General features: G+C 38.3%; 3 protein-coding genes across 3 annotated transcripts in view; 2 read left to right on the top strand and 1 right to left on the bottom strand.

Annotated features, from left to right (window-relative positions):
• Positions 1-26,022, top strand: part of LOC105232266 (40S ribosomal protein S8) — a 366,487-nt gene that overhangs the window by 111,569 nt on the left and 228,896 nt on the right. The gene's annotated exons all lie outside the window — the stretch shown is intronic.
• LOC105232275 (centaurin-gamma-1A) overlaps positions 1-26,022 on the top strand; it is a 267,016-nt gene that overhangs the window by 26,873 nt on the left and 214,121 nt on the right. The window lies entirely within an intron of this gene.
• On the bottom strand, positions 20,786-24,424 carry LOC105232268 (facilitated trehalose transporter Tret1). Its single transcript, XM_011213909.4, has 6 exons — positions 24,102-24,424; positions 22,441-22,673; positions 22,243-22,373; positions 21,832-22,172; positions 21,336-21,757; positions 20,786-21,267 (listed from the first exon to the last, which is right to left on the bottom strand). The coding sequence occupies exons 1-6, from the start codon at positions 24,178-24,180 to the stop codon at positions 21,058-21,060; spliced, it is 1,416 nt and encodes a 471-aa protein (XP_011212211.3). The 5' UTR covers positions 24,181-24,424; the 3' UTR covers positions 20,786-21,057.

The following is a 26,022-nucleotide window of genomic DNA, read 5'->3' as shown; positions in this document are numbered from 1 at the left end:
CTTTATATGCCTTGAGCTACTTATTATTTCGTCACCTAAAATGCAAAATAACATAACATCACTTTTCATAAGTTTTCAGCCGAAAGAAAAACGATATAAAAAATCCACATATTGAAACAAAATTTGAGTTTTGGTTATAAAATAGTTATATAATGGTTATGAATAGGTTACATCTGAGCGCGAAAGCTGAAAATAAACAATAAAATATTCAATTTCGATTTTTTTGATAATACGTTGTTTTGCATTTTAGGTGACAATTTGTATTTATTATACAGTGTCATTCGTGTACTGAGTTCTTCAGTTTGAAAAATTTTAATACCTTTCTTCAACCTCTTTCCTTCGTACGGCAGTCTGCTGGCACTGCCTGCAAAGTAAAAGCCCTCAATTATGCTTGATGAAGTTCGGTTCTGGGATCGTTTCTGTAAAATTCCTACTGTGTAACTACGCTGTTGCTCGTTGCTGTTTACCAAGTATGCTGCATTTTTATTGCCTCCCACTCACATTTCACATATTTACACACTGATAAGCGTAATTAATGCCTCTTCAGCCGCCCTTTTCGTGAAGCTTCACTTTCGCCGTTCTCCATTCGCCGCTGTTGCAATTGTTTTTATCAGTTTACAAATTACACGCATCGTATTGAAATGTCAACACTTGTCAGTGTCAGCTAGGAAGTGTCAAATTTGACGCTTGTTTGCGTGACTACTCTGACCAATCTTATATAAAATGAACATGCGAACGTAATTCTCTCTTGTTCTTGCTCTTTTGTTATCTAACTTTAAATGCTCTTAATTTACATCAATAAAATAAGATTTTCTCTTCTCTTTGCAGGTACGTAAACATTTACAACATACTTACAATAAATTATGCTGACAGCTGTCAGATTTTGCCATAAAAAGTATTCCCTCGTGACTGTAAGTTCAAAATGGAATAAATTTCAATTTAACGCCGATGAACTCATTTTCAACATCTAAATTACACCACAAATCTTTAAGAGTTTGCTCGTAAAAATCTCCCGCATGAATTGCCATGCCAATGTTGAGCTTTTCATACCCCCCGCAAAGTAAGCAAAATTTCGGTTTGCCACACACTTGCAACATGAAACCCAAGTCCCAGCATAGTCACACTCAAAATGCAATTATCGCTGCTCCAGTGATTTTATTAATATCATCGGTTTGATTGTCAAACAAATACGAGCTCAGTGACGGCCGGGCTGTTAATAATGGCGCCATCAATGCCATCAACACTCGCCTGCTGCGCCATCCGCACGCGGCATAAACAATAAAGCTTAATGAACTTGGCCGCCTCGGTGATGGAATTGTGACATCATCGCCACCACCACCGCCTTCACACATCCTGGTTGCGCTGATACTTTTCATTTCCTGATGCAATGTTGCGAATATTGAGTGATGACAGGAAAATTCCAGAACTGTCTCTGTGTTTGTACGCATGCGGAAAACTTAATTAATTTCTTGCGGATGCTGCTGCGGTTTTCGGGAATAATTAAACATACGTGAACAATAAAATATTGACACATTTCGAGCATGCGTGAGTGTGTGTGTGGATTTGGCAAAGCGCTTATAGTCGTTGCGAAATGCGATAAATCTATAAATAAGTGTACACACTCGGATATTGCACTATTGTATTGTTTTACTGTTATCGCATGGCAAACAAGCGTAAAAAGACAATGCAGCAGTTAATAATGGCTTATCTGACCGGGATATGTGCCGTGAGCGGGGCGAAACAGCTGTGCGTTTATCTTTGTTTCCTCCTTGAATATTTATGTGATTAATATTTATTTATAAAAGTTTTCGTGATAATTAGCAATGTATCTATAAGAGCAGATACGCCATTTAGCGGGTATTTGGGGCACGTAAATCAGGAAAGGAGATACATATATATTTTCATTTCTGAAGACCTTATCAACTAAATGCATTGTTCTCACGCACTTTACTTAACTTTATTCACTTTATGACTCCTTAATAGAGCAAATATTGGACAGTTACACATGAATATATCTTGAGAAAATCGAAGGAATGGCACGAGGGTTCAAAAAATATAATTTTACAATTCAAAGGGGCTTTTAAAGTAAACTCGTCTTTGAGAATTCGCTGAGATATTGATGGCTTACAGCATTAATTTGTGTTAAAAGACTTAAACTTTAAACTTGTGTTAAAAAGTGAATAGCCGATAACATAACGTTTGATCAAATATGACCCGGAATGACAATGAAAAATTTGATTTTTACTTATTTTAATACAACTCTTATTATTGCCTCAAAACAGCTATAATGATGGCTCGAAAATGGAGGATAGAGTTGGTGCGGAATATACTGAATTATTATGTGAGGTCTTTTCTATTACGAAAGCCTCTAACGTACTTAAAGGCAATTCTAGAGTTAACATCTAAGTAGACAGCCAAGCTGCAATCAAGGCAGTAACCTCGTACCGCATATCGGCTAGAAGTGTCTTGGGAAACATAGCAGCAGTAGAAAGTGTTGCCAGAAGCAAGCAACTTCGAGGGCAACGAGATTGCCAAGAATGGTGCAAGACTAATATCCCGAAACGTGATAAACGTTGGGAAACCCATGCATTGTCTATATACGATCTCGACAGAAGCATGGTAAAGAAAGCCAAAACACGATGGAACGAGCTACTTGGGTGCAAGACTGCAAAAGTTAGCAAAACGGTAGATCGGAAGTGCACAGCATTCCTATTGGCACTCGATAGAAAAGACTGTAAGAAAATGATCGGAATACTAACTAATCACTGTCTGATGGCGGCACACGACCGCAGAGACTGAAGGAAATGTTTTGAGCAGGGCACCAAGGAAACAGTAGAGCATCTCATGTGCACTTGTCCGCATTGGCAAGACTACGATGTAAGCATCTGAGGTCCCAACGGTATGATACACTGGAGGAGGTATCGATAGTGAGGTCGCAGAGTCTATTAAATTTGCGTCAAGCGCAGGCATCCTAAAGGATGACTACTTCTCTTGGACCTAGGAACTGTACTCCATCTGGTATCGCAAAAGACCAAAACTGGTCTATGCGTGGCTTATTGGCCTACCTATTTAAGCTAACTCAAGCTATGGAATACTGTTTAATTTGACAAAGTATCGTCACGAAATTTGGCATAGATTGTAATCTCAGGTAATACTACAGTTTCTGAAGAATCGGACCATAGCTTCCATGTGAAACTGACCGATGAACATCGAGAAAAATAGTATCTTTTTTACTTCCTTTCACATCATTTTAACATCGAATTTTGCAATTACTCATCCATCCATCTCCGATTATTGCTGACATATTTCCTTTTAAAAAGCTGCTGAATAAATATTTGTTTTTAATTAAATTCACTCAGTTGAGCATTCACCTGACTTAACAACTTCATATTGAAAACATTAAATATATTTACAGCTTTTTTCGCAATTAATGTCCTTTTCGGAGCGGAATGCGTTCATTAAAAGTGTGTGTGTGAGCATGTGTGAAAACAGGCGCCGCAGGTCCTCTGGGTACGTCAAGCAGTACACAGATACCGCTATAATGCATTACATGCGCAGCCTTCATGTCACACGATGCCACCTACGCGACTAACTCGAAGGATTAACATAAATAAATCATGGCGCAAATATGACATGAGTGGCCAAATAGCATGCCCCGAAGGATATCCGTTGCACAGCCACCGACACACAACCATCTTCAATTACATGGTGAGACCAAGTTGCACACACGTTAAAGGCAGCCGAGTGCAGCTGTACATACTCTTAAGTGTGGGTATGCAGTGGAGTGTGTAATTTAAATGGAATTCCGACGACGAGGGTCAAAGCGTTCAACCCAAATTGTCCACTGTTGGGGCTACACTTACCTATATACCAAATATATATACAATAATATATATGTATATACATATGTGTTGGTATTACTCATTTTTCGCGAGATTTATGTACATTAATTTTTCAAAAGCTTGTATTACCGACTCACCCAACTTCGTGTACTCATATTTATTTATTAATGGCTCGAAGTTGTATTTCGTGTCTCTTGCCGCCTGTGAGCCACTGCATACCCATAGCCGACTGTGCTGCACGATGCTGTCGTCTGTGTTTACGCAAATCCTTTCGGGTAACCAACAATACGGCAAATAAAGTGTGGGGAAAAAATTGTGACTTTATTGCATTTATGGTAATTTTAAGCCATTTTTAAAAGATTGTGTTAAAATGCATACGTCGGACGTTAAATTATGCAAAGTATGCGTAGCAGCGGCAGCCAATTCCACTCAAATCAACATCTGTATAATCGTACAAAGTGAGATGTTTCTGTGGAGCTGTAACGCGACATGCATGTAAATTTTATCTCTGTTTGTTGCCGAAAATGCACCCAAAAATATGGCTCGCCTCATAATGTAGACCATAAATGACTGCCTGCGCGCATATTATTGCAGGCAATCCGAGAAGTATGCTACACTTTTTGGCGCATGTTTACTTACGTTGAAATGATTTTTATTGTCCTACGTGTTCCAACAAGAAACGGGTTGATTTGCTGGAGTGAAAATAAAGATATTAACATTTGAAAGGTGTACCTTTCAGAGGATTATATGTTATATTATGTCTGTACAAAGGGTATCATTTTTGTTTTTATTTATGGTTTCAGGAGTTTAAATATAATTTTGAGCTTATGACCACCGCCACTGTGAGAACCATCTTGGCAAGCCGATTTTGAATTTTTCTCCATTTTTCAGTTGGAAACATTTAGCTCGTACATCTTACATGTATTTATTTCCAGAAGCTTGTTGTCCTTGTCTGTCCGTATTTATATATGCGAACTAGTCCCTCAGTTCATTGCTTTTAATAATGCGTTCCACGCAAGATCAAGGTACTGTAGAAAAAGAACGTGCCGGCTTGGTACTTCAGAGGGTGCCCTCCCTTCTATCCTCCAGCCTAATAGTAGGTGAGCTTCTTGAGCTGCTCACCAGCAATGGAATCCAATGCCAGGCGTACGCAAATGACATTGTCATGCCATTATCAGGCCAATAATACGGTATGGTTATATACATATCAGCCGGTCAAAAACAACCATTGTCTCTTTTACTAAGAGAGGATATCTTCCGGATTTGAGATCCCTAACACTCGGTGTCAAGCAGTTGGAGGCATCTAAAGAGGTCAAATTCCCTGGCCTCCCATTAGACTCAACCTTGCGGTGAATTAGGCATGGTGGATTAGCCTGGAGCTCACATCGCTGCATCGCAGCGAAAGCATGCTGCTAATAACAGCAGAGGTTTCGGCAAAAGAAAATAATGTCGCCTCAACAAATGAAAACCCTAGGGGAAGACACACCACTGTTCCTTTTTCCAAAGGGCGGCGTTTCGACGGTGTTGTCGCTATACCTAGCGATAGTTAAGCAGCAGCGTATGAGGTTAAATCGCCTTTAGTGGAGAAGCGTATAGGAAGGCTCGGTCGCGGATAAACGGATCGATCAAAATTCTTAAGGCATCTTTGTATTTGTGTATTATATCAAACGAAGTTAACGTTTTTTCTTCTTTTGTCTTTATTTCTGCTCTGCAAAATACCCTATACTTGCATATTACTTATATTCATTCATTTGCTATTGTTGGAAACAGGTAGCGATGTCAATCCTTGTTGATGCTCTCCCACCCGCTTCCTTGCTCACAATGTACACACTCGTATAATGTGTTGATTTTTAATTTCATATCTGCCGCGTCATCCATTTTATAAATATTATTTCTTGTGTCGCTAACAAGTGCTGGCGCCGTCAATGAAGTCTATATTTATACAATTTCCCTCAATTTTTTACATTAAAATATTTTTTAATTTATTTTTACTCATTGCCTACTTTTAAACCACTTTGCTTCTGTTTATTTTGATTACCATTTCTTTTTTCATTGCCCATGAATTTTCGCACAATTTCGAAAATTGTTGCCACTTACGTAATTTAATTGCTCTGCATTTAATATGCTTTGTTTTTCACGTTCTGCTTGCTCTACAGATTTCTGTATTGTCTTTGCTGTTTACCCAGCAAGCGTTTGGGGCTTGAAAATTCTTCATCATGCTTTTCTGGAATGCTACGAATTTTCACTTAAGTTTTTAGTTTCTAACTTCAATTTTTCAATTTTCCTACTTGCAATGATACTCAAAATTGTATGAGTTAGAATCGGCTGAGACTTTCTCCTTTATTATTATTTCCGCGCCGAAATGTAGGCAACAGTGGCATATGAGAAATCGCATTATAAGTTTCACCATTGGTTTTCTTTAATAAATTATCAGCTAAAATAAAATAAAAACAATATTTCGCCTATTCGATTCGCCACTCACATCGCAAACTCCACTCCGCAAAAAATGTATTTCTGCTCACCAACCGCACACCACACCTGCATATATCGATGTATTATTTTATTTATTGTTTGTATATATGATATATGACATAAATACGATTTTATCTTGCTTCCTTATCGACTCCTCAATACTTCCCTCTCGTTTGATTATGCGCTCACAATGCGCAAGTGCCTTTCTACGTCGTCCCCAAAGGCCCTACACCATTTCCCCTGTGTCCATTTCAACGGAATCGCAGCTAAGGCATGATAAAACCGTCAGCAAACTACAGTGCAATGGCAACGTGCCTAGAAATTTTGATGAGCAATTCATTTATTTGGCTTAGCCCATCCGCTCTCCCACTCACACTTCAACCGTTGGTTGCAATCACTTTGGAGCTACTTCACTGCTTGTTTGGTATATGCGTCTTACTCGCTTCATTCGCATTGAATTGTGTATTAAATCAAGTTTTATGATTTTTGTCGTGTCAATCGATAATGGTACTAATAAATCTGCTGGATTCTCTTGGGCCTGACTGACTCGTAATTATGGCCGATTGAACAATTTTACGACTCGTTAACGAACACGCTTGCACTTCTGGGAAATTATCTTAGGAAATGAGTTTTCCAACACTTTTTAGTTTGGCAATTCTCTATAATTTAAGCAGGTACAAATTTATCACTTTATTAACATGAAAATCCAATAAATTTTGAAACTAAAACTCTATTTTTTAGTCAAAAAATGTATTATTAACGGACATGGCAAGGAAGTGAGGGTTCGTAGAAGTGTTTTATTTTTATTTCTTTGTTATAGCCTATTTAAAAAACGAAAAAATATTTAATATTTTTATATTTTTTATTTAACGTTATAACCGTACGAGCGCCCAAACCACAAACCAACACTTTTTGGTCTAGTCTTTTTCCATTTGTTTTCCATTTTCCGCTGACAAGCAATTTTTGCTTGCACCCAACCATCTTCTGTGATCACATGTCAACAGTGGTTAGTCCATAACAAATGTGCTTGTATTCTATATTTACTGGTTGTAAAACATGCCAGTGCATTTCCGAACAGTGCAAGGACACGTTGTCATTTAACACATTTGCCCGAAGAGAGCAGCAAAGCAGCAGGGACACGCAACCCCATTTTTGTCAGCTGACAAATTTGTTGTTTGTTGCACCAGCACTTTCTTACATAACGTGCTGCTCGTACTAACTTTTTCGCTTCGAGAGCGCTGGCAACATTCAATATTTGCGGTCATGCAACGAGTCGACCGACAAAACAAAGTTTGCACAAACTGCAAGTTGTACCGTAATTGGTATTTTGGCCACGCTTGCAAGGAGAATGGAGAGCGTTTGTGGCAAAAAATATTTTTGTGCTTGCTCTGAAAGCTGTGCTGTAGTTCAAGGCAAGAGCTGTGGTTCATGCCAAATGAGGTTAAGTTTGCCATGCCATTGCAGCTGTTATGAAATAAACTATGCAAATTGATTTGATAAATGACAGTTGCAATAATTTTAATTAAATAATTGCTAAGAAAGTACAGAATGGTGGCTACTTGTGCTGATATGAAATGCATAGCTGGATATACAAGTAGATCTGTAAAAGCTATGCAAGCCGCTGGCATAATATTCGGCTTTGACTTTTTTGCAAAAATTCTATTACTTAATTCAATTTAATATTTCCATAATCTTTAAAATTTTAAAACAATGTGAATTTTTATATTTTACTTGATCCCTTTTAAAGGTGACCCATTTCGAGGTTGACTCGTTCGACTGGTAACTGGCTAATGAAAGGCATGATGTTTCGTTCCATGGCCTAATGTTTTGCTCCATGGCCTGAATTGAAGCGGGATTGTCCGCTTAGACTTTGGACTTTACATAATGTAAAGTAATGCTAAGTCGATCTTGGCATCCAACCAACCAGCCCAAAACGTAAAATTATTTGCACACTAAAGGGTTCTTTCAATAAACCCAATGATTGATGCGATGTGTGGTAAGTGGCGCTGTCTTCTTGAAACTAAATGTCACCGCGATCACGAGCTTCAATTTCAGGCACCCAATAGTCGTTTAACATTTCGCGATAATGGTCGCCATTGACGGTTAAGCTCTAACTGGCATCATTTTTGAAGAAATATGGACCGATGATTCCACCTGGCCGCAAACCACACCAAACCATTGTTTTTTCTGGATGAAAAGGCAGATCCTGAATCTCTTCATGTTCTCCTTTCGTCCCAAATGCGGTAATTTTGCATGTTTAGATACCGATTGAGCCAGAAATGGTCCTCATCACTTAACAAAATTTGTCTCGAAAACGTCGGGAAGGGTATTCACCTTCGATGGAACCATAAGTTAAAGTTTTTTTTCTTGCCTTTAGGTTCAATTTTCTACACTCTGTACTCTCTAATATTGTTTTTGAGGTTCATACTGCAACAGCACATCCTTTCACTGTCCTTTCTTTTGTGGCTTTATGCCACACATTGTCATTTTGTAGCGAAGTTAAAGGCTGTATACATACATATGTGCCACTAGTGCAGCTTAATGCCATTCATAAATTTAAAATACAGTCAAAACATGTCACCCATAATGTCGAGTGGCGTGCAAGGCGACGCGGCCGTTTTGCGAATTTCATTAAATAATTGTAGATACACTTGAGTAAAGCGACTGGCGGCTGCGGCTCCACATGTGCCATTTTATGGCTAACATTCTATTTTTATCTCGCTTGCTCACTCGCATAAAAAACGCCGGTCTCTCCTAGCAGACCTCTCTATAATCAACGCAGCCAAACTCCGGTATAGTTGATAACTGGTCACTGCCGTTGTAGAAATACATACATATACCTTATATATGATATGTCTAAAACTTCCAACAACCACTTTTGCTTAAATTTTTTGTTGAAAATGTTGACTTTTATTTTTCCTTCAAGTCTCATCATATTCGCATTTGACATCTGACACTTGATGTCTCCTATGTACGCTGTCACTTCGAGGTGCTGTCGAGCTGCACTGAAAACAAGTGACGCAGCACGTAGCAAGTAATATTATTTTTACTCCGAATCATATGTGGTTACAGCATGAAATATCAGGATGGCTTTAATGGTCGCAGAGCTCATGCCATTTAACGTCAGTTTGTATTAATATCTCGGCGAAGCTTCTAACCTTTAATAAATGATTTAGATCTTAAAGAGTGTGAATTTGTCTATAAAAATAGTAAAAAAGGAGCTACCTTTATGCCGCTACGTCCTTACAAAACTACATAATACGGCTGAGTACGCTGACGTTGAGGAACAAATAAAGTTCCGTCGGAATCGGGAAGGACCTTTTCGAGCAGTGCGTTATTAATCGAGGTTTCAGACAAGGAAACTTCTTCAATATATTGCTGGAGAAAAAATATGAGCTGCAGAGTTAAACAGAGAAGATACAATCTTCTATAAATGTGTACAGCGGCCTGAACCATGACTTTAGTCCTGCTTTTTCCAAACTGGATAAAAAAGCGAAGCTATGAGTCAAGTTGAGACCGAGTACAAGACGAAATATCTCCTGTCATCAAACAAAAAGTCGTCGCACTAGCGACTAAGCTCAGACTTCATAGTTTACAGTCATAACTTTGTACGTATAGACGTAGATAATTTCGTTTATTTTGGAATGAGCATTAATGCAAACAAAATATCAGCCTTGAAATCCAACTCAAAATCACTCTCGCCAACATGTGCTACTTTAAACTGAGTGGGCAATTGAAAAAGAAAGTCATCTCTCGACGGACAAAGACCAAATTCGTTCTGTTATATAGTGTGGAGGCATGGACAATCACAAGTCCACGTCAGGAGTGCTCGACGTTAAGAGTTTTCGAGAGAAAGGTTTTGTGGAAGATTTATAGTCCTTTGCGCTTTGGCAACGGCGAATACCGCAGTCGATGAAATGACGAGCTGTACGAGTTATACGACGACATTGACATAGTTCAGCGAATTGAGAGACAGCAGCCAAGCTTGGTCATGTCGTCCGACTCCAGCTCTGAGAGTATCCGACGCATTACCCGCCGGGGGAAGCAGACGAAAAGGAAAACGTCCACTCCGTTGGAAAGACCAGGTGGAAAAGGATCAATTGGCTTCAAACAGCGAGAACGAAGAACAACTGGAGCGTTGTTATTCACTCGACTATAATCGCATAAGCAAAGTCTACGCCAATGAAGACGAAGAAGAAAAATCGCCAGACAAACTTTTCACGTCACTGAAAAGTTAATCAGATGGTATATCTTTTGAATATACCCCGATTAACCGCATTCTGTGTAAATGCCCTAACAGCAAGCCTGCACTCCGTCAAATGCAAAGCAAACAGACAGACCAAGCCGACACATTGGATGAAATCAGCCAGACTATTGAAGATTAATGACCACAACAAATGCAAAGCCGGTCATAAGCTGTGCAAATAAGCGCCAACTAAAAGGCTCAAGCAGGCAAGTACCACTGCTACAACGACAGACGGGCAAGTACAACCGGTAACCAGCGAAGACGCGCAAGTTTTGCAACATGGCGCCTACAGAACCAATTACGACATGCACCGACGCTCATTAACTCAATTACTTAAACGAAAAGAGTACGTGTGGAATAAGAAATTATGTACGAGTACACATACCTAAACTCCAATGCATGAGCCACAACACATGAGTTGGAGCGTATGAATAAAAGAAGATCTTACACTCATTGGAACGTGGCACATAAGAGCTTACGTGCACCGTTGGCATTTCACCTTTGGCGCCATGCCTTGCCTGAGACCAACAGCAATGTTGTGCATGCCAAGTGCTGACCAGTGCTGGTGCGGAATGAACCCATGACAAAAACAAAACTTCTGAGACGCGCTGCTGAATGCCACGCATTGTTGACACGTTGCGACATCCGACGGTCGATTGTCCGCTCGTCTGTTGATGGGCTCAACGGTACCGCGACGTATGTGCTTGTTGTGAGTTGACACGTGACGTGATGTGAACCAGTTGTGCTCCCGCATGCCCAACTTCATTGAGCTACTTACTCGTACTCGAACTTCCTTACGCAGGCGAACGTGAGTGCCCAGAAAGTCGTGGCGCCAGTGCAGCAGCGTTGATGCTGTCATCGATGAAAAACGCTTGATGCCAACCGCCTGACGTTCGGACACGTACAGATGTCATTTAATTAATTAATCAAATTACTCAAAAATGTCAGTTGGTTAAAAAATTTACGAGAATCGTAGGTGTTCCGCGCTGAGTGCTTGGCAGTTCCATCAAGTCTCTTGAAGTGAAGTGAAGTTGAATGAAGTGCTGCTTGAAGCGCTCGGGCATATGAGACCAAGGCATAAAATATGAACTCGCCGACTTGGAGTTAATTTTTGTCGTCTGTTTTGTTTTCTCTTGATATTCTGGTCTACTTTTATACCACTATTTGTTGTAATGTTTTATATATTTTTGTTTTGTACTTAGCACGCTGTAGTCCTCACGTGATAGTAATTATATTATTTGTTGTATTGTTAAGGGATATGTCACGTAATAAGTTGTCTAACGTCACTCGATAGCCTGGCTTAATTGTCACCATAGTATCGCCCCAAGTGCTAAGCGTGTTTCTATTTCCTACCGGTCAACCGCGCTGTTCCAACCAAACTGCATAATCTGTCTTAGTCCGCAAGCAATTGAAAGTAAAACGTGCTTAAATTTTTAACTGACTTGAACATGTAGTCAATGTGCGAAATAGCTTACCTTTCATGAGATATTGGCCTGACATCGACGTTTGACTGACGTAAGCACACCCTTCATTTTCACATATGTATATGTATATCTACAGTTCTACCCCTCACAGAGTCATATGGAATTTCCCTTTAGTATTTTCTTAGAAACTTCACGACGAATATTTCTTTTGGCTTATCACAGGCGTCCATAAAAGGCTACTTTTAATAAGCAATCGTGTGTTCCCATACTTATGTACATGTATGTATGAACATTTATATGTCACTGTGTGTGTGCTTCTGATTAACTTTTGCTATTTCCTGGCATAGCTCAAACTTAGCGCGCTTTAATTAATTAGGTCAGCGTCCAATTATTCGTTTATACGACTTTCGTTGGGCCCTCACTTTGTTACCATTGATCACGACAGCCTTTTGTGGTGCGCCAACTACGCTTGATGGTTACACATAAATCACGTTCGCTAGCGAAGTTTCAACATTTTTTACCGTTGTTTTGATACGCTCTATTACTACAGCACTTTCCACGCAGCGCTGAGCTATAAAAGTGCTCAGTTGCTTTGAAAAGGAAAAGGGAATTATTGTAACAATTAAAATTAATTAAGCTTCACTACTAGACAGAGCAACAGAATTAGCCCGACTGCCCACGCACGTTCTTAGATTTTTCCACAGAGCACGTTATGTGGCAGCTGTTGCAAGTTACGTTGCTGCGTGAGAAAATTTCATGAAGATTTTGTGGCAATTAAAGAGTTAATGTGGATCATAAAAGACTTTCGCACACAACGGTTATGATATTTTTCCATATGAGTGTAAAGAAATGTCTGTGTGATGAAGAGTGTACAAATTTTTCTTCATATATAAGCTTTGCGTATGCATTCTCAAACTGTCATGGGCACATGCTGCATGTCAAATATTAAATCTTGTGTATCGTTGCGGTTGTCTTTTTGATATTTCATACCACAATGATGTGTAACAGATGCACTTTTGCTGACAGATATTTTGCAGAAATGTAAAAATGAAAAAGTCTGCTATGTTTTACGAAATATTTATACAGCGACGTTCAGAAGAAAATAAGTTATTCGTTTATCATATATATGTACATATGTAATTACGTGGGGTTGTCTTTTATATTTCGGAATTAGAGAGAGGAATAAAATATTAATCATCGAAAATCGTTTTATCTCTCTTTTCAAAATATTCTTTTTTAAGATCTATACACTTTTGCATGCGTTTGAACCAATTGTCGAAGCAATTTTGCCACTCTAATTGAAGTATCTCCAAACTATGCCTTTTGAACGCATCAACCGCCTCTTCAAGTGTTGAAAATCTTAGTTAACTTTTGACGTACAGGAATAAAAAGAAGTCATTCGATGATTATCCCTTGTCATGATATCATAAACATGTTTCGAAGCACCACTATCGTATTTTTATTAACTTTTCCCTCAGCCAATCGATAGGAGTGTTTTTTGTATAGGGATCCAACGTGAAAAAAGTTGTTTTTTACAATCAAATGTTCACGCAATATTGAATATACAGCCATGGACACATAAATAGCACACATCTGAATCCCATATTAATTCTAATTTTTTTTTAATCCTAAAGTAGCTGAACAATAAAAATTTGGTATGTATCTACTTGTCACTGTTATGAGGCTCATTTCCCTGCATAAAAATACTGTTTATTTTCTATTAAATTTTGTACGCGACAATTTTATTGCGTATAGTGTTGATTTGAGGTGGACACATAAATAGCACATTTTTAAGTTCGTACTTTTTTTTTAATTTTGTGTGAGGTTCTCGCATATTTTTAATTTAATTCTGCGAATATATAATTATTTCATCGATATTTCGTTAAAATGAAAAGGAAAAAAACATTCCACGCCGGAAAAAGGGAGTCCCTTATATCCAATATGAGCAAAAAAGGAAAAGATCCTGTCAAAATTGCTAAAATAATATATTGCTCTCCAAAAATGTTATAAAATGCTCTTTATGCAACAAAACAGACCCACCTTGTGTCAATAAAAAGATACCAAGAAAACCAGGACCACGTAAATCCGATATTAGTGTTGACAAATACATAGTACGGAAGAGCAAAGCGGATCCTTTTAAGCCAACCAGAGAAATTATGATCGAAATTAATGACGAATATGGTGTGGACGTGTCCAGAAAGCTTGTAGGAAGACGACTCAACTTATCTCAACTTTTTGGACAAATTACCAGCAAGAAACCACTCCTGTCAAAACGCCACATCAAAATTCGACTGGCATTTGGAAAGGCCCACGGAGACAAACCAGCACAATTTTGGAAGAACGTGTTTTTGAGCGACAAAACCAAGATAAATAGGAAGGTACCAGTTGGAAAATAATGTTTACGTCGTCCACAAGGTCAATCCCTTAAACCTAGGTATACCAAAAAAACCATTAAGTATGGCTGTGGAAGTATCATGGTCCGGGGCGTGTTTTCATGGCATGGCATCGTGCCAATTGTTCGAATAAATGGTAAAATGAACCAGTTTTAGTATTTGGATGTACTGAAAAATAAAATGTATTTCAATCCATGCCCATAAACTGGACATTTATGCAAGACAATGATCCGAAGCACACCGCAAAGGTAGTAAAGTATGGTCTCGGCAATAAAAAATTTAGAATATATGAGTGGCCTGTGCAAAACCCAGATCTGAAACCAATAGAAAATTTATGGAATGATATAAAGTTCAAAATAGCAAGCAAAAAATTAAAAAATTTTGATGATTTATGGGCTGGAATTGAGGAGCCTTGGTATTCAATCCCAAAGGAACGATATCAAGAACTGGTGGACAGCATGCAGCAAAGATGTGAGCGGATGCTTAAAAATGATGGATATAGTACAAAATACTAACGAAATGAACACTCTTTTGCAATTTTTTAATAATTTTTATAAATTTTTGTACCTTTTTTTAAAACCCTTTTCAGATTGTGCTATTTATGTGTCCAAGCTGTCATATAGGATATTGATGTTTTCGTCTTTTTTTGGCGATAATAAAATATTTATTGTTTCAGTGTTATAGTTATATTAAAGTGAATAATTTTTAAAATAAAACGCATTCCTCTTTAAATCCGTAAGTGATAAACCTAAGGAATAAATTAATGTTTTCTTATTTGATGACCAAGTGTGCTATTTATGTGTCCATGGCTGTATGTTTGTCCGACTAATTTCTATAGTTGTCTCAAACGATAGGTCACACAAAGATCTTGCAATAACAGGTATAGCATCAATAGTTTCTGGGGTCATAAGTGATTAAGAAAATCCTTCGTCTTATGGAGAGCTAGGACCTCCATGCACTGTTGCTGAGTTAATCCACTTCCAAAGTTATAAATAATAATCGCGCAAAAGTGAAGCGATTTTAATCCATTTTTCGGTTGAGATGAATAGTTTAAGTTACTGTAAATAACACAAATAGCCCACGTATAGCAAAAAGTTCTGAGTATGTATAACATCAAACATGTCAAACTTTACGATAAAGTTGTGAGTTGCATATTGCAACTCTAGAGTTGCCAAATGCTGAAATATAAAAGGCAATCTAACAACTGCTTGTGTTTGGAATCGCCATTGATGTAATTAAAATAGCTTCAGTAAAATGTCAAGAGAATAAACAATAATCTGCAAAAAATTAAAGAAAAAGGTAAAAATTTTACTTATGTTGAAGTGAAACTAAAAAGAGGACAAATGAAGATTTCTCAACGATACTATATGGTTATGTGTGCCGTAGCTAAGAAAGTGATGTACGAGGTTTGTATAAAAAGTATCTCGAATTTTGAATTTTAGCGGGCTATATTATCAGAAAGGCAGGTCATTTTTTTTTTAGGTTGGTAGGACTGTTTGTCAAAAGATTTAATTTATATGGTACATCGAGGAGATAGAAACTGAATCTAAGAATATGAATCTGTACCGGAAGAGTAATATTCCGACTGTTTCGAGGACTAAAAAAAGCGTTGACAAAAGCACGTTTTATTAGAATGAATAAATAAACTACTAAACTTTCGTCCTTTAACACTTTTTGAACAATCATCTCATGAACATTTCAGTCGCCCATTCATTCTGCTTCTTCTTCTTCTACTATAACCGTGTTAACAGCAGTCATACAGTTTAGAATCTGAAAATATGACCAAACTTTCTTGGGAGATTTTTAATCTCCTGTTTGCTCAATTATAAAAGTCAAAAACTTAACTTTTTTCAAAGTAAATTTCACCTCTCATTCCAAAATATACACAGTCGTCTTTATTGTTGCTAACGGTTAAATCCATTCATGTAATTTTATTGTTACCACTAAAAATTCTAACCGGAGCACGTGACTGTTGTGCACCTTACTTTCAGGCGCACAGAGTTTCACTCCCGAGGTCAGCCAACTCAATTGCGAAAATTGATTGTTTATTGCCCAACGATTGCATGGGCTTACATAGTTATTATATACTTATTTTTTCTCTCTATTACTATATTATCGCAAATTTGCATTTCACACAATTCACAAAAACCTGACGGTGCAAGCAACTAAATTATAAATTCTTAGCGCGTGTGACTGTCGTACGATTGAGTATCGGAAAGGGCTTCGCACTTATGTATGTTCGCAAACACATATGTAAATATACATATGTATGTACATGAGTGTTGAGTGTTGTGCTCTTATGACTCACGTAGTGGCGAATATACTTGCCAACGTTAGCCCACTTAAAAGTACTTAAGCAACGGCATGTGGCGTGCCGCAAGGGCGTTGTTGCAATTTGACGTTTCTATGTATTCTCTTCGTGTAAGAATTTTGCCTACCTACGTCCCATTCTATACGCTTGGCTACGGCTCTTCCTGCTTCTCCCTCCCTCTCCGTCTCGCTGACATTTATGATTTTTGGCACGTTGCAAATTTTACAGCCGCAAAGCCAACAAAAAAGCAACAGAGTTAACAGCATCCACGATCCCATACCGCCGAACACGGTGTGCGCTTAGGTACTTATTCTTATGACCCTGTAATGGGAAAAACACCAAAAAGCAAACATCGCAAAGTTCTATATCTGCCACTGCTCTCAACATCTGTTTTTGCTTCTTTCTTCTGCATAACAGACAATTTTCGTGGTCATTTGTTGCAAGTAATGACTCTGGCTTTTGGAAAAATACTAATCGCTTCAAACATACTGTGTTTTGGCGCACAAATTGAAGCTGGTTTCGGCTGAGTCAGCTTTAGAGTGGAATAAGATAAGTGTCGAAGTACGATATTTTATCAAAAACTATATATTTTATATCGACAATTACATAGCATCTAATCAAATTTGATCCGACCGCACAAAACCAAAACAATATTTTCACGCATTTTAAACAAATCTCTATTATCGGCTTCAATATAGGCTTCTTTTGAGCCATTATACTAGCATTTTCGAAGGTTCACGTCTTCAATAGTGAAATAGTAGGGTTTATGCTTGATGGAAAGCATTCATAGAGACCAAATATTAAAGAGAGGTCAAAGAAGACGTTGGCTTATATTGCTGTAGAGCTATAGGGAAATGTGTGGACTCTCACCAACGGTGGTGTTTTAGTTCTACGATACCGTAGTCAAGACAATAATGCTCTGTGGTATTTTCGTCTGATGGAGGACGCTCGTAAAGGCTATATAGCTAAGAAGCTTGAACGTGCCCAAAGAGCAGCTTTCATCGGCTACCCCAACAATAGCACTTAATACCATTTTAAACAAAGTACCCTTAGACATTGCCGGCTGATCTATTGCTGCGAAGTGGGCCCTAAAACTCAGAGAAGCCAGGGTTCGAAAGAAAACACGCCAATATTCTTTGCTGTATTCTCGCAAATGTGGATCACTGCGTCGCAGTAGCTGCTCGTGGTGGCTCTTCGAAGGATATAAGGATAGAGAGAACAGGCGGAGGGAGCTTTTTCATGGGTGGGTGAAAACTAGGGGGGAAGGTTGGAGAGGGCATTTCTATAAGGAGCTCTTCTTCAATCATACATTTAAATTACGAGACCACTGTAGTGTTGGCAGAAGTGGCTGCAATTAATTTGGATGCAGGCGTACTTTTACGAAGTGAAGCCTCTTTCAGGGAAGCGGCATAAGCTAGCCAGAAAGGGCACTCTTGCCTCGCTCACATCGCGAAGGGACCGTGTTGAATCACCATAGGCGTCTTGATTTCTATCATTAGACCAACGATCCTGGAATACGCTTAGCAGGAATTGGTCGACGACTAACTCCATCCATTGTTATTATTTTCAACGTCATAACCCACTTCTCGTGACCGATAATGTTGCGTTTGATGAATGCAGAGTCCTCAGCTACCTTATCAAGGATCTTTTTTACAGAATGTATTCGGAGTAATTTTCGCAAAAGATTAAAGTTCTTTGGTACGAGTCTAGTATTGACACGCCTCTTAGCCAAAACATTAATTAAAATTCATTGGATCCATAAAAGATGTGGAGATCCCTTGCCAACACGACTATTTTCAAGCACTGTTTCTTTTACTTCTTCTGTGTTGAATGGATGACTCGCATGACACCAGTTTTCTGTGACCTTTGCTAAATGCTAAAAACTTGCGTTCGTGATAAAGTAGACTTTCCAAAACTCTTCTTTAAAATTATCAACAAAACTTCACACTACTAAGAAGAAATGAAAAAAATGTCGATTTAAATGAACAAGTCCGAGTCATATATTATCAGATGGTATATTTAGGAGGTTGGACTTCTACCGATTACCGACTTTTCGTTTGATATTATATTCCATTTTTGATTATTACGTGAGTATGTATGTATGTCGGTCAAATTGTTGTAATATAATATTGCTCGCAAAGAAATTTTTAGACAATGGCTTAGAAATGTTGTAATTTGATTCCAACCGTAGTCGTTCGGTTCTTCACATACTCGTGCGTATTTTTCACCAGAGCAGCCATAGAAATACCCCTTTGATAATACTAATTATGGACATACACAACATATACATATGTATATACATAGCTATGCTATAAGTATATATATAGATATGTAGATGCATATATATATATATACATATATAATACACGGATGTGTATGGTATAATAAATTATATTATTTTGAGCCCAAATATATTTTTGCTGAAAAAAAACGCCAAACAAAAGCACATAACCATTGAAATAACAACAATGATCACTTCAATTTGAAGTTCACGGTTAAATGAGTCAGCAACTATGGAACATGTGTAGGTACTTTTACGCTCTAACCCCTGAATGCTAACTAGAAACCCATTTAAGCTGCCATTCTTCCGCAATCAAGCTCTCAAACCCCTATGGCCTGCGTGCTCAAATAAGCGCTTTCTGTGGCACCGAGCTTGGTTTAGCTTTGCGCTCAACAACAACAATGTGCAATTGAAAAACTTTCCACTTTCAGTGCAACAAAAACAATGGCAAGGCGAGTATTATAAATGCTGACTTGAAGTTATTGCAATTGTCCTATATCAACAACAGTCCTACTGTACATACATCCCTACAAATGAATGTATGTAAACAAACAAACAAACCGACAAAACAACAAATTTTCGTAAAAGTTCCTTTTGTTTACATTTCCACTTAAAATCATTCAAGTACACTTCCGTACGTCGGAATTTTGTTCGTGTATGTTGCTCTGTTATTTGGTAGGTCTGAGGGTCATCAGACATTTTCACTTAGACACTGTATTTGGCACGCGCAGTGTATGCTTTGTAAATCTGTATGCTCTAGGTTTTTAATCGCCTGGAGTTAATGGCTAAAGTTATGTCAAAGTTCACTGCCTAAAGATGAAAACATATCTATGTATGTATATACTTGCATGTTTGATTTATTTTCGAATAAGACTCTTGACTTGTTCTTGCTATTTGTTCCTTTCTTCGCTGAGTAAAGCTTTTAGATTCAGGTTCCACGGAGCAGAAATTTCAGTTTGGGGAACAAGAAAAAAATCACTTGGATTCAAATCTGGTGAATACGGTGAATGATCGATGGTATTCATTGGGTTTTTAGCTTTAAATTCGGTCAGAATCGTGGCTCGCTGTGATGGCGCATTATCATCGTGTAAAATCTATGAATTGTCCTCCCACAATTCCGACCGTTTTCGACGGATGTTCTCAGCCAACACCTCAATACGGTCAAATAGAATTCCTGATGCAGGCTTTGGCGCGGTTTTTTTTTTTTGGTTTTGGCTCGCTTTTTCTCCTCTTCGATTTATGACTTGTTTGCATGTCAAACTCCTAAACCTCGGCAGTTATAATGCTCTCCGTGAACGTAGGATCCAAAGTGTCCTTTTTACGGTACTTTTTTTGAAAAAAAATTCAGCTTTATCGGGACGAGTCGAAAAGGAACGCGTTTCATATCCAAAATATCCACCAAAATCACTCGAACGGACTTCCGAGAGATTAAAATTAGAATTCCAAACCTTTTTGAACTCTGCTGAAAAAGAAGGCATTACAGAAGCCCGGGTTCACATGCTTCTTTTAAAGTCTGACAACTCGTAGACTCTTCCATTTAAAGGGTTTGTCCGGAAAGTAAGAAGACTGATTTTCTTCTGCTGTGATCTACTTCGGAGCGTGCGCACACCGACGGGCGGCTTATCAGTTGTCTCCGAGCACCTGAAGAGTCATGACAAAAACTTTCAGCAAACGCTGCTCATTGCCTTTTTTGACATCCACCATGAATTTGATCCTCCTAGAAATGCCGTCAATGTGTGGAAGTCCTTAAGAGACTCCAGCGAACTGTATACTTGTATAGTAAGATCTCAAAGTTCCGCGGAACAGTTCTCAGTAATTATTATTATTTTAATTTTTATTATCCTACATAATGTTAAAAAATCCTGAACATTAAATCTAATAATATCACATTAAGAAGAAACAAGTCATGTTGGGTTTAAATACACAAAATGATGCAATATCTTGTCAAAGCTTTCCACGATTATCTTGTATATTTCTACAGATATGATGTGATAAGCTGATAACACTCACTTACTGTAGTCGAATTTTGTGTAAGTATGCCTCGTTTTGACTTGCTATTTTTGGAAAACAAGTAGACAGCATACTCCACTATTTGTCTACGTCTTCGTCCATAGACTTGCCTTTCGTCTCTGGCACAAATATTGCTATATATATTAGACCCAAAGCAGCGAATGCCGCACAAGCCCAAATGGTCGTTGCCAAACCAAAGGCTTCCATACATGGTGGGAACAGCTTCAGCATGGTAAAAGCGAAGATGCTCATTAATGCGACACAAAACGATACACCCTTTGCACGAATCTGAGGAGATAGACAATTTATATACAATAAATACGCGTGGATTTTGAAACTGTACAACGCCTTATTACCTTTGTCGGCAAAATCTCGACGATGATAACTGCAGCCACTGGTATAAGGCCCACATTCGCTGTGAGTATAATGAGAGCCATGAGTACGAGTGGCAGCCACGAGCTATATGCTGTTAGATCCACGTTTGTTTCTTCCACCAAGAATGCGTACGTACCGAAAGCTGCCAAGAAAATGCCTGTGGAAGCTGTTGAAACGAGAAGTAATACTTTGCGCCCAAAGCGATCGACCACAATCATGGCAATATAGGCGCCTAGAATTTGAACCCCACCGATCATGACTGTGTTCGTGTCAGGATGGATTTCGGTTTTAACAGCCACGAAAATCGTGGACATGTAGTTGAGTAATGCGAAGCTGCCAGTCGATATGTTAATGAAAACGACTGCGTTGGCGATACAAAAAGCGCGTAGCGAGCGCTTCGTGACTAAAAGGCGAAATTAAATTCATCATAACTAAATTGTCACAAAATTTAAGTATTGTGTATTTATATAAACTTACAGAAATCGCGCAGTGTGACCGCATCCGATTCTGCTCTTTGTTGTTTCACGGCGCTTTTCAGCTCCGCATATTTAATATTGAACTGCTCGAGCTCAAGTTTAGTCGAAGTTTTGTTATTCAAGTAAAATTTCAACGATTTCTCTGCTTCCTCCTCCTTTTCACAGCGCAGCAAATATGAGGGCGTTTCGGGGAAGTAGAGTGCGATTACCAAATAGAGTACAGGCAACAATATTACCGCCATCGGTATAATGTGGTAGGGTACATATGAGGAGAAGATATAACCAACCAACATGCCGCCGTTGAGGGTGAGCGTAAACAGTGAGGTGAGACGACCGCGAATACTGTGTTATGAATTAAATAAAAGTAAATGTATACAAAGAGACATGTGACACAAGGATGGCTGCAACTCACATTGGATCTGCGATTTCGCCGATGAAAATCGGTACCACAACCCAATTGCCGCCACCGGTCATACCGGAAGCAAAACGTGCAGCATACAGATATTCAATGGATGGCGCCACATAGATTAATATCCAGGATAGCTATAAATTACAAATAATTAAATTAAGTATAATATCGAAAGCGGCTATACCAATGTTGAGCACTTACTATATGCGGTACTGCGAGTAGATAAATGCAGGCCTTACGACCAATAGCATCCATCAGCACACCAAAGAGCAAATTTCCCATAAGGCCACCGACGCAAAGCAGTGAACCGATCCATGAACCTTGCTCCACTGTAGCGACAAAGTCAACCGGACTATTGGTGGGCGATTGCAATTTAGCCAGCATGGGTGCGAACCAGCCAATGGCGATGCCATTGCAAAATGTTATGATGGTTACTAAATGGGAAGAAAAATTAAAGCATCGCATAATAATAATGAAAAAACAATCTGAATTAGCTTTGTATATATTTTTATATACCATCTTATAACTTTGACTAGAACTACTACCCGAAGGTAGAATGCTATATGGTGCAGAGGCATGGACAATATCTAATGAATCGACTTTACGAGGTTTTGAAAGAAAAGTTCTGCGAAAGATTTATGGTCCTTGCGCATTGGCCACGGCGTATACCGCATTCGATGAAACGATGAGCAGTATGAGATATACGAAGACTTTGACTTAGTTCAGCGAATTAAAAGACAGCGGCTAGGCTGGTTAGGTCAAGCAGAGGAAGAGAAAGACCCCCACTCCGTTGGAAAGACCAGGTGGAGGGGACCTGACTTCGCTTGGAATCTCCAATTGACGCAATATAGCAAAAATAAATGACTGGCGCGCTGTTTTTAATTCGGCTCTAACCACGTAAGCAGTGCCTTCACCAGTAAAGAAGAAGAAAACAAAGTCTCGATATCTCTAGTATACTTTTACTAATGTTGCAGCCGTTTATTTACGACGCAAAAAGTTTGTGTAGCTATTTTTACCAAAGAAAAAAAAACGAGTTTACTTGAAATTGAGTAAACTGTTCTCCAAAAGAGTGCGAATTGAGGGGACAGCCCAGAAAACTACGTCTCGGGTTAACTATTCCTCTGTGGCTATCCAAAAAGAATTGGGTGTAGGAATTTCTGAGAGCGGAACAATCCGATTGCTTTTCCTTTGGCACATACCAATTGGAACGGTGAAGAAAATGCAAAGAGTGGCGTAAGATGCTTTGGCGCGATGAATCTAAAATAGATATGGTAGGCAGCGATGGAAAAGTTTGGGTTCGATGTCCAAAGAATGCTGAAAATAATTGCCAATACATGACAAAAAATGTCAAACACGGAGCAGATAATAACATGTCTTTACAGGTACGAAGGTGGACATTTATTTTGGAAACAAGAAATCATGGACTATTCTAACTATCTGAGAAATTCAGAAGATGTAATGCTTCCTTATGTTGAATGGAGCATGCCGTTAATTTGGCAGTTCCAATGACCTAAAGCATACCAGCGTTGTGGTCAAGACTTGGCTACAGTATCAAGGAATCGATGTTATGATTTGACCGGCGCAATATCCGGATTTAAAATCTATAGAAAATCTGAAAAAGATTCTAAAGGAAAGGAACAGACTAAACCGCGATATAAAGGGGAATTATGTGGAAAAATTCAGGAAGCGTGGTTTTCAATACCGAATTCAGTCTGTTTCAATTCTATTGTCAGCAGCTGTATATAGAAAATTCGGTGCAGCGATTGCCTGATTTTATTGCTTCTAAATTCTGCCAATTTCGAGGAGGAAGGTATATTCTTTTCAGTAGATATCACTTTTGCCTTTTCCACCTCAGAACTTACCACTTACTGCCGCGAATAATTGCATGCGATAGGCGCTGCTAAAAACACCCTCTGAACTCTTGCACAAGTTGAACATCATTTTGTTGGGATCCTTATATAATTAATTTTTCAAGATATATGAAGCGAGATCCGGCAGATTTTTTTTTAAATTTACAGTATTCACTAAGCAAGTATAAATTTCACTTGATTTCTGTATCCTCTTCGTACAGGATCACTACCCGCGGCGCACTTAACTTTTGTATAACTCTTTCACTTTCTTATACATTACGTTTTCGCACTATATCACTGGCGGCGACGAACTCGAGCAGCTAACAACGAAATTGTCAAATTATCTTACACTTTTATATGCAAAAAGCGCCTTCTACGCATTTGGAATGCCATCTTAATTTTATCTTAAATACATATCGCATTTCATCACAAAGCCGGTGAAAAGATAAATACGCTCGGGTTTCGGTGGACAGATGTAGATTTGCATCCATATACTCGTATGTCATCAAATTTATAAAATAATATTTGGTTTATGACGTACTCTTTTGTTGGGTGCAAAAAAGTGCAAATAAAACTTGTTGTTTGTTGTAAAAGTGTCACAAATGTTGAAGTCATGTTTTGGTGTTTGAATAGCAAACAAAAGAACAGAAGTTAAAAACCAAAACAAATAGAAATTATCACAGTAGCAGCAAGTGTTTTGGCGGGTGACACAGCAGTATACACATTGGCAAAAAATAGACTAAGTGCCCACTTAGCAACAATGTTAAAGAATAACTATTTTAATATATGAAATTAAGTATAAACGAAAAACCCCCAGGCCAGTTTGAACCAGTGATGATACAGCTACCAAAATATAAACGCAAATATCCAAAAATATTTACTCAAACGGTGACAAGTGCACGAGCATAACGCAATTGTTGGAAAGATAAGAGACTTAATATTTATTTGCGTATAATTTTGGAAACTTTTGTAAGAGTAAAAATGCGACATAACTGTGTGCTATTTTTAGAACTTGCTAGTTTTTTTTACCAGCGCTAAAGATACAAGCTAGAAGCTGATTTATTGGATGCTAGATTTTTAATTTCTCTCCACTAATAACCACTTTTCTGCGCTTCTTATTCGACTTCACGCCGCCATATGGCTGGATCTTCCACTTCTTCGTCTTCCTTAAGCACTTCAGTGTTGACGATGCTGTTTCACCTGCTCACCGGTAATATTTTAATATCTACTATTTGCATCAAGGACCTTTACAAGAGCATTTCTTATAGCATAAAATGGTATAATAATATGCTCAAAGATCATAACGTTGCCTTGGACAATGATTTTCAGCCATCAGTGTGCATGACAGCTATATGTTGTAGTGCTCTGATCCGAACAATATATTCGGCTATCATAGCGCTGCCCTGAACAATATTCCATGCCAATTTTCATGTTAGATATAACCAACATATAACCATTTTATAACCAATATATAACCTTTTTATAATCAATATATAACCTTTTTATAATCATTATATAACCATTTTATAACCAAAACTCAGGGTCTCCGACGTTTCCTTCTGCTTGTTGCAGACATCGAGGCAGACTTGATATATCCTGTTCAGGAATAAAAATGACGAAATTGGAAACACAAAGTTTGTTCCAAAAATTATTTTGTATCCACACATTAAGTATGTAGTAGTAAGTAAACGAAGCAGGAAAAGCAATTTTATATGCTCCAGTGTCGTTCCACTGAAGCGAGATTCACTTTCACAACTATTTGAAATGACGAAATTTTTAACGTCAAATTTCTTTCTAGAACCTAAATTTCATTTACCATTGCGATTTCCATTCTTCTTTTCAAATTACTTTCCAATCAAAGCAACGTGGCGCAACTATTCAGATGCTTCCACAAAAAGATCCTAAGCCGTAAACTACACAAATTTGTGGCATG

The sequence above is a fragment of the Bactrocera dorsalis genome, chromosome 1 (genome assembly GCF_023373825.1).
Source record: "Bactrocera dorsalis isolate Fly_Bdor chromosome 1, ASM2337382v1, whole genome shotgun sequence".
Classification (NCBI taxonomy): domain Eukaryota; kingdom Metazoa; phylum Arthropoda; class Insecta; order Diptera; family Tephritidae; genus Bactrocera; species Bactrocera dorsalis.
Note: the sequence above shows the minus strand (reverse complement) of the source record. Positions and strands in the feature narration are given on the sequence as shown.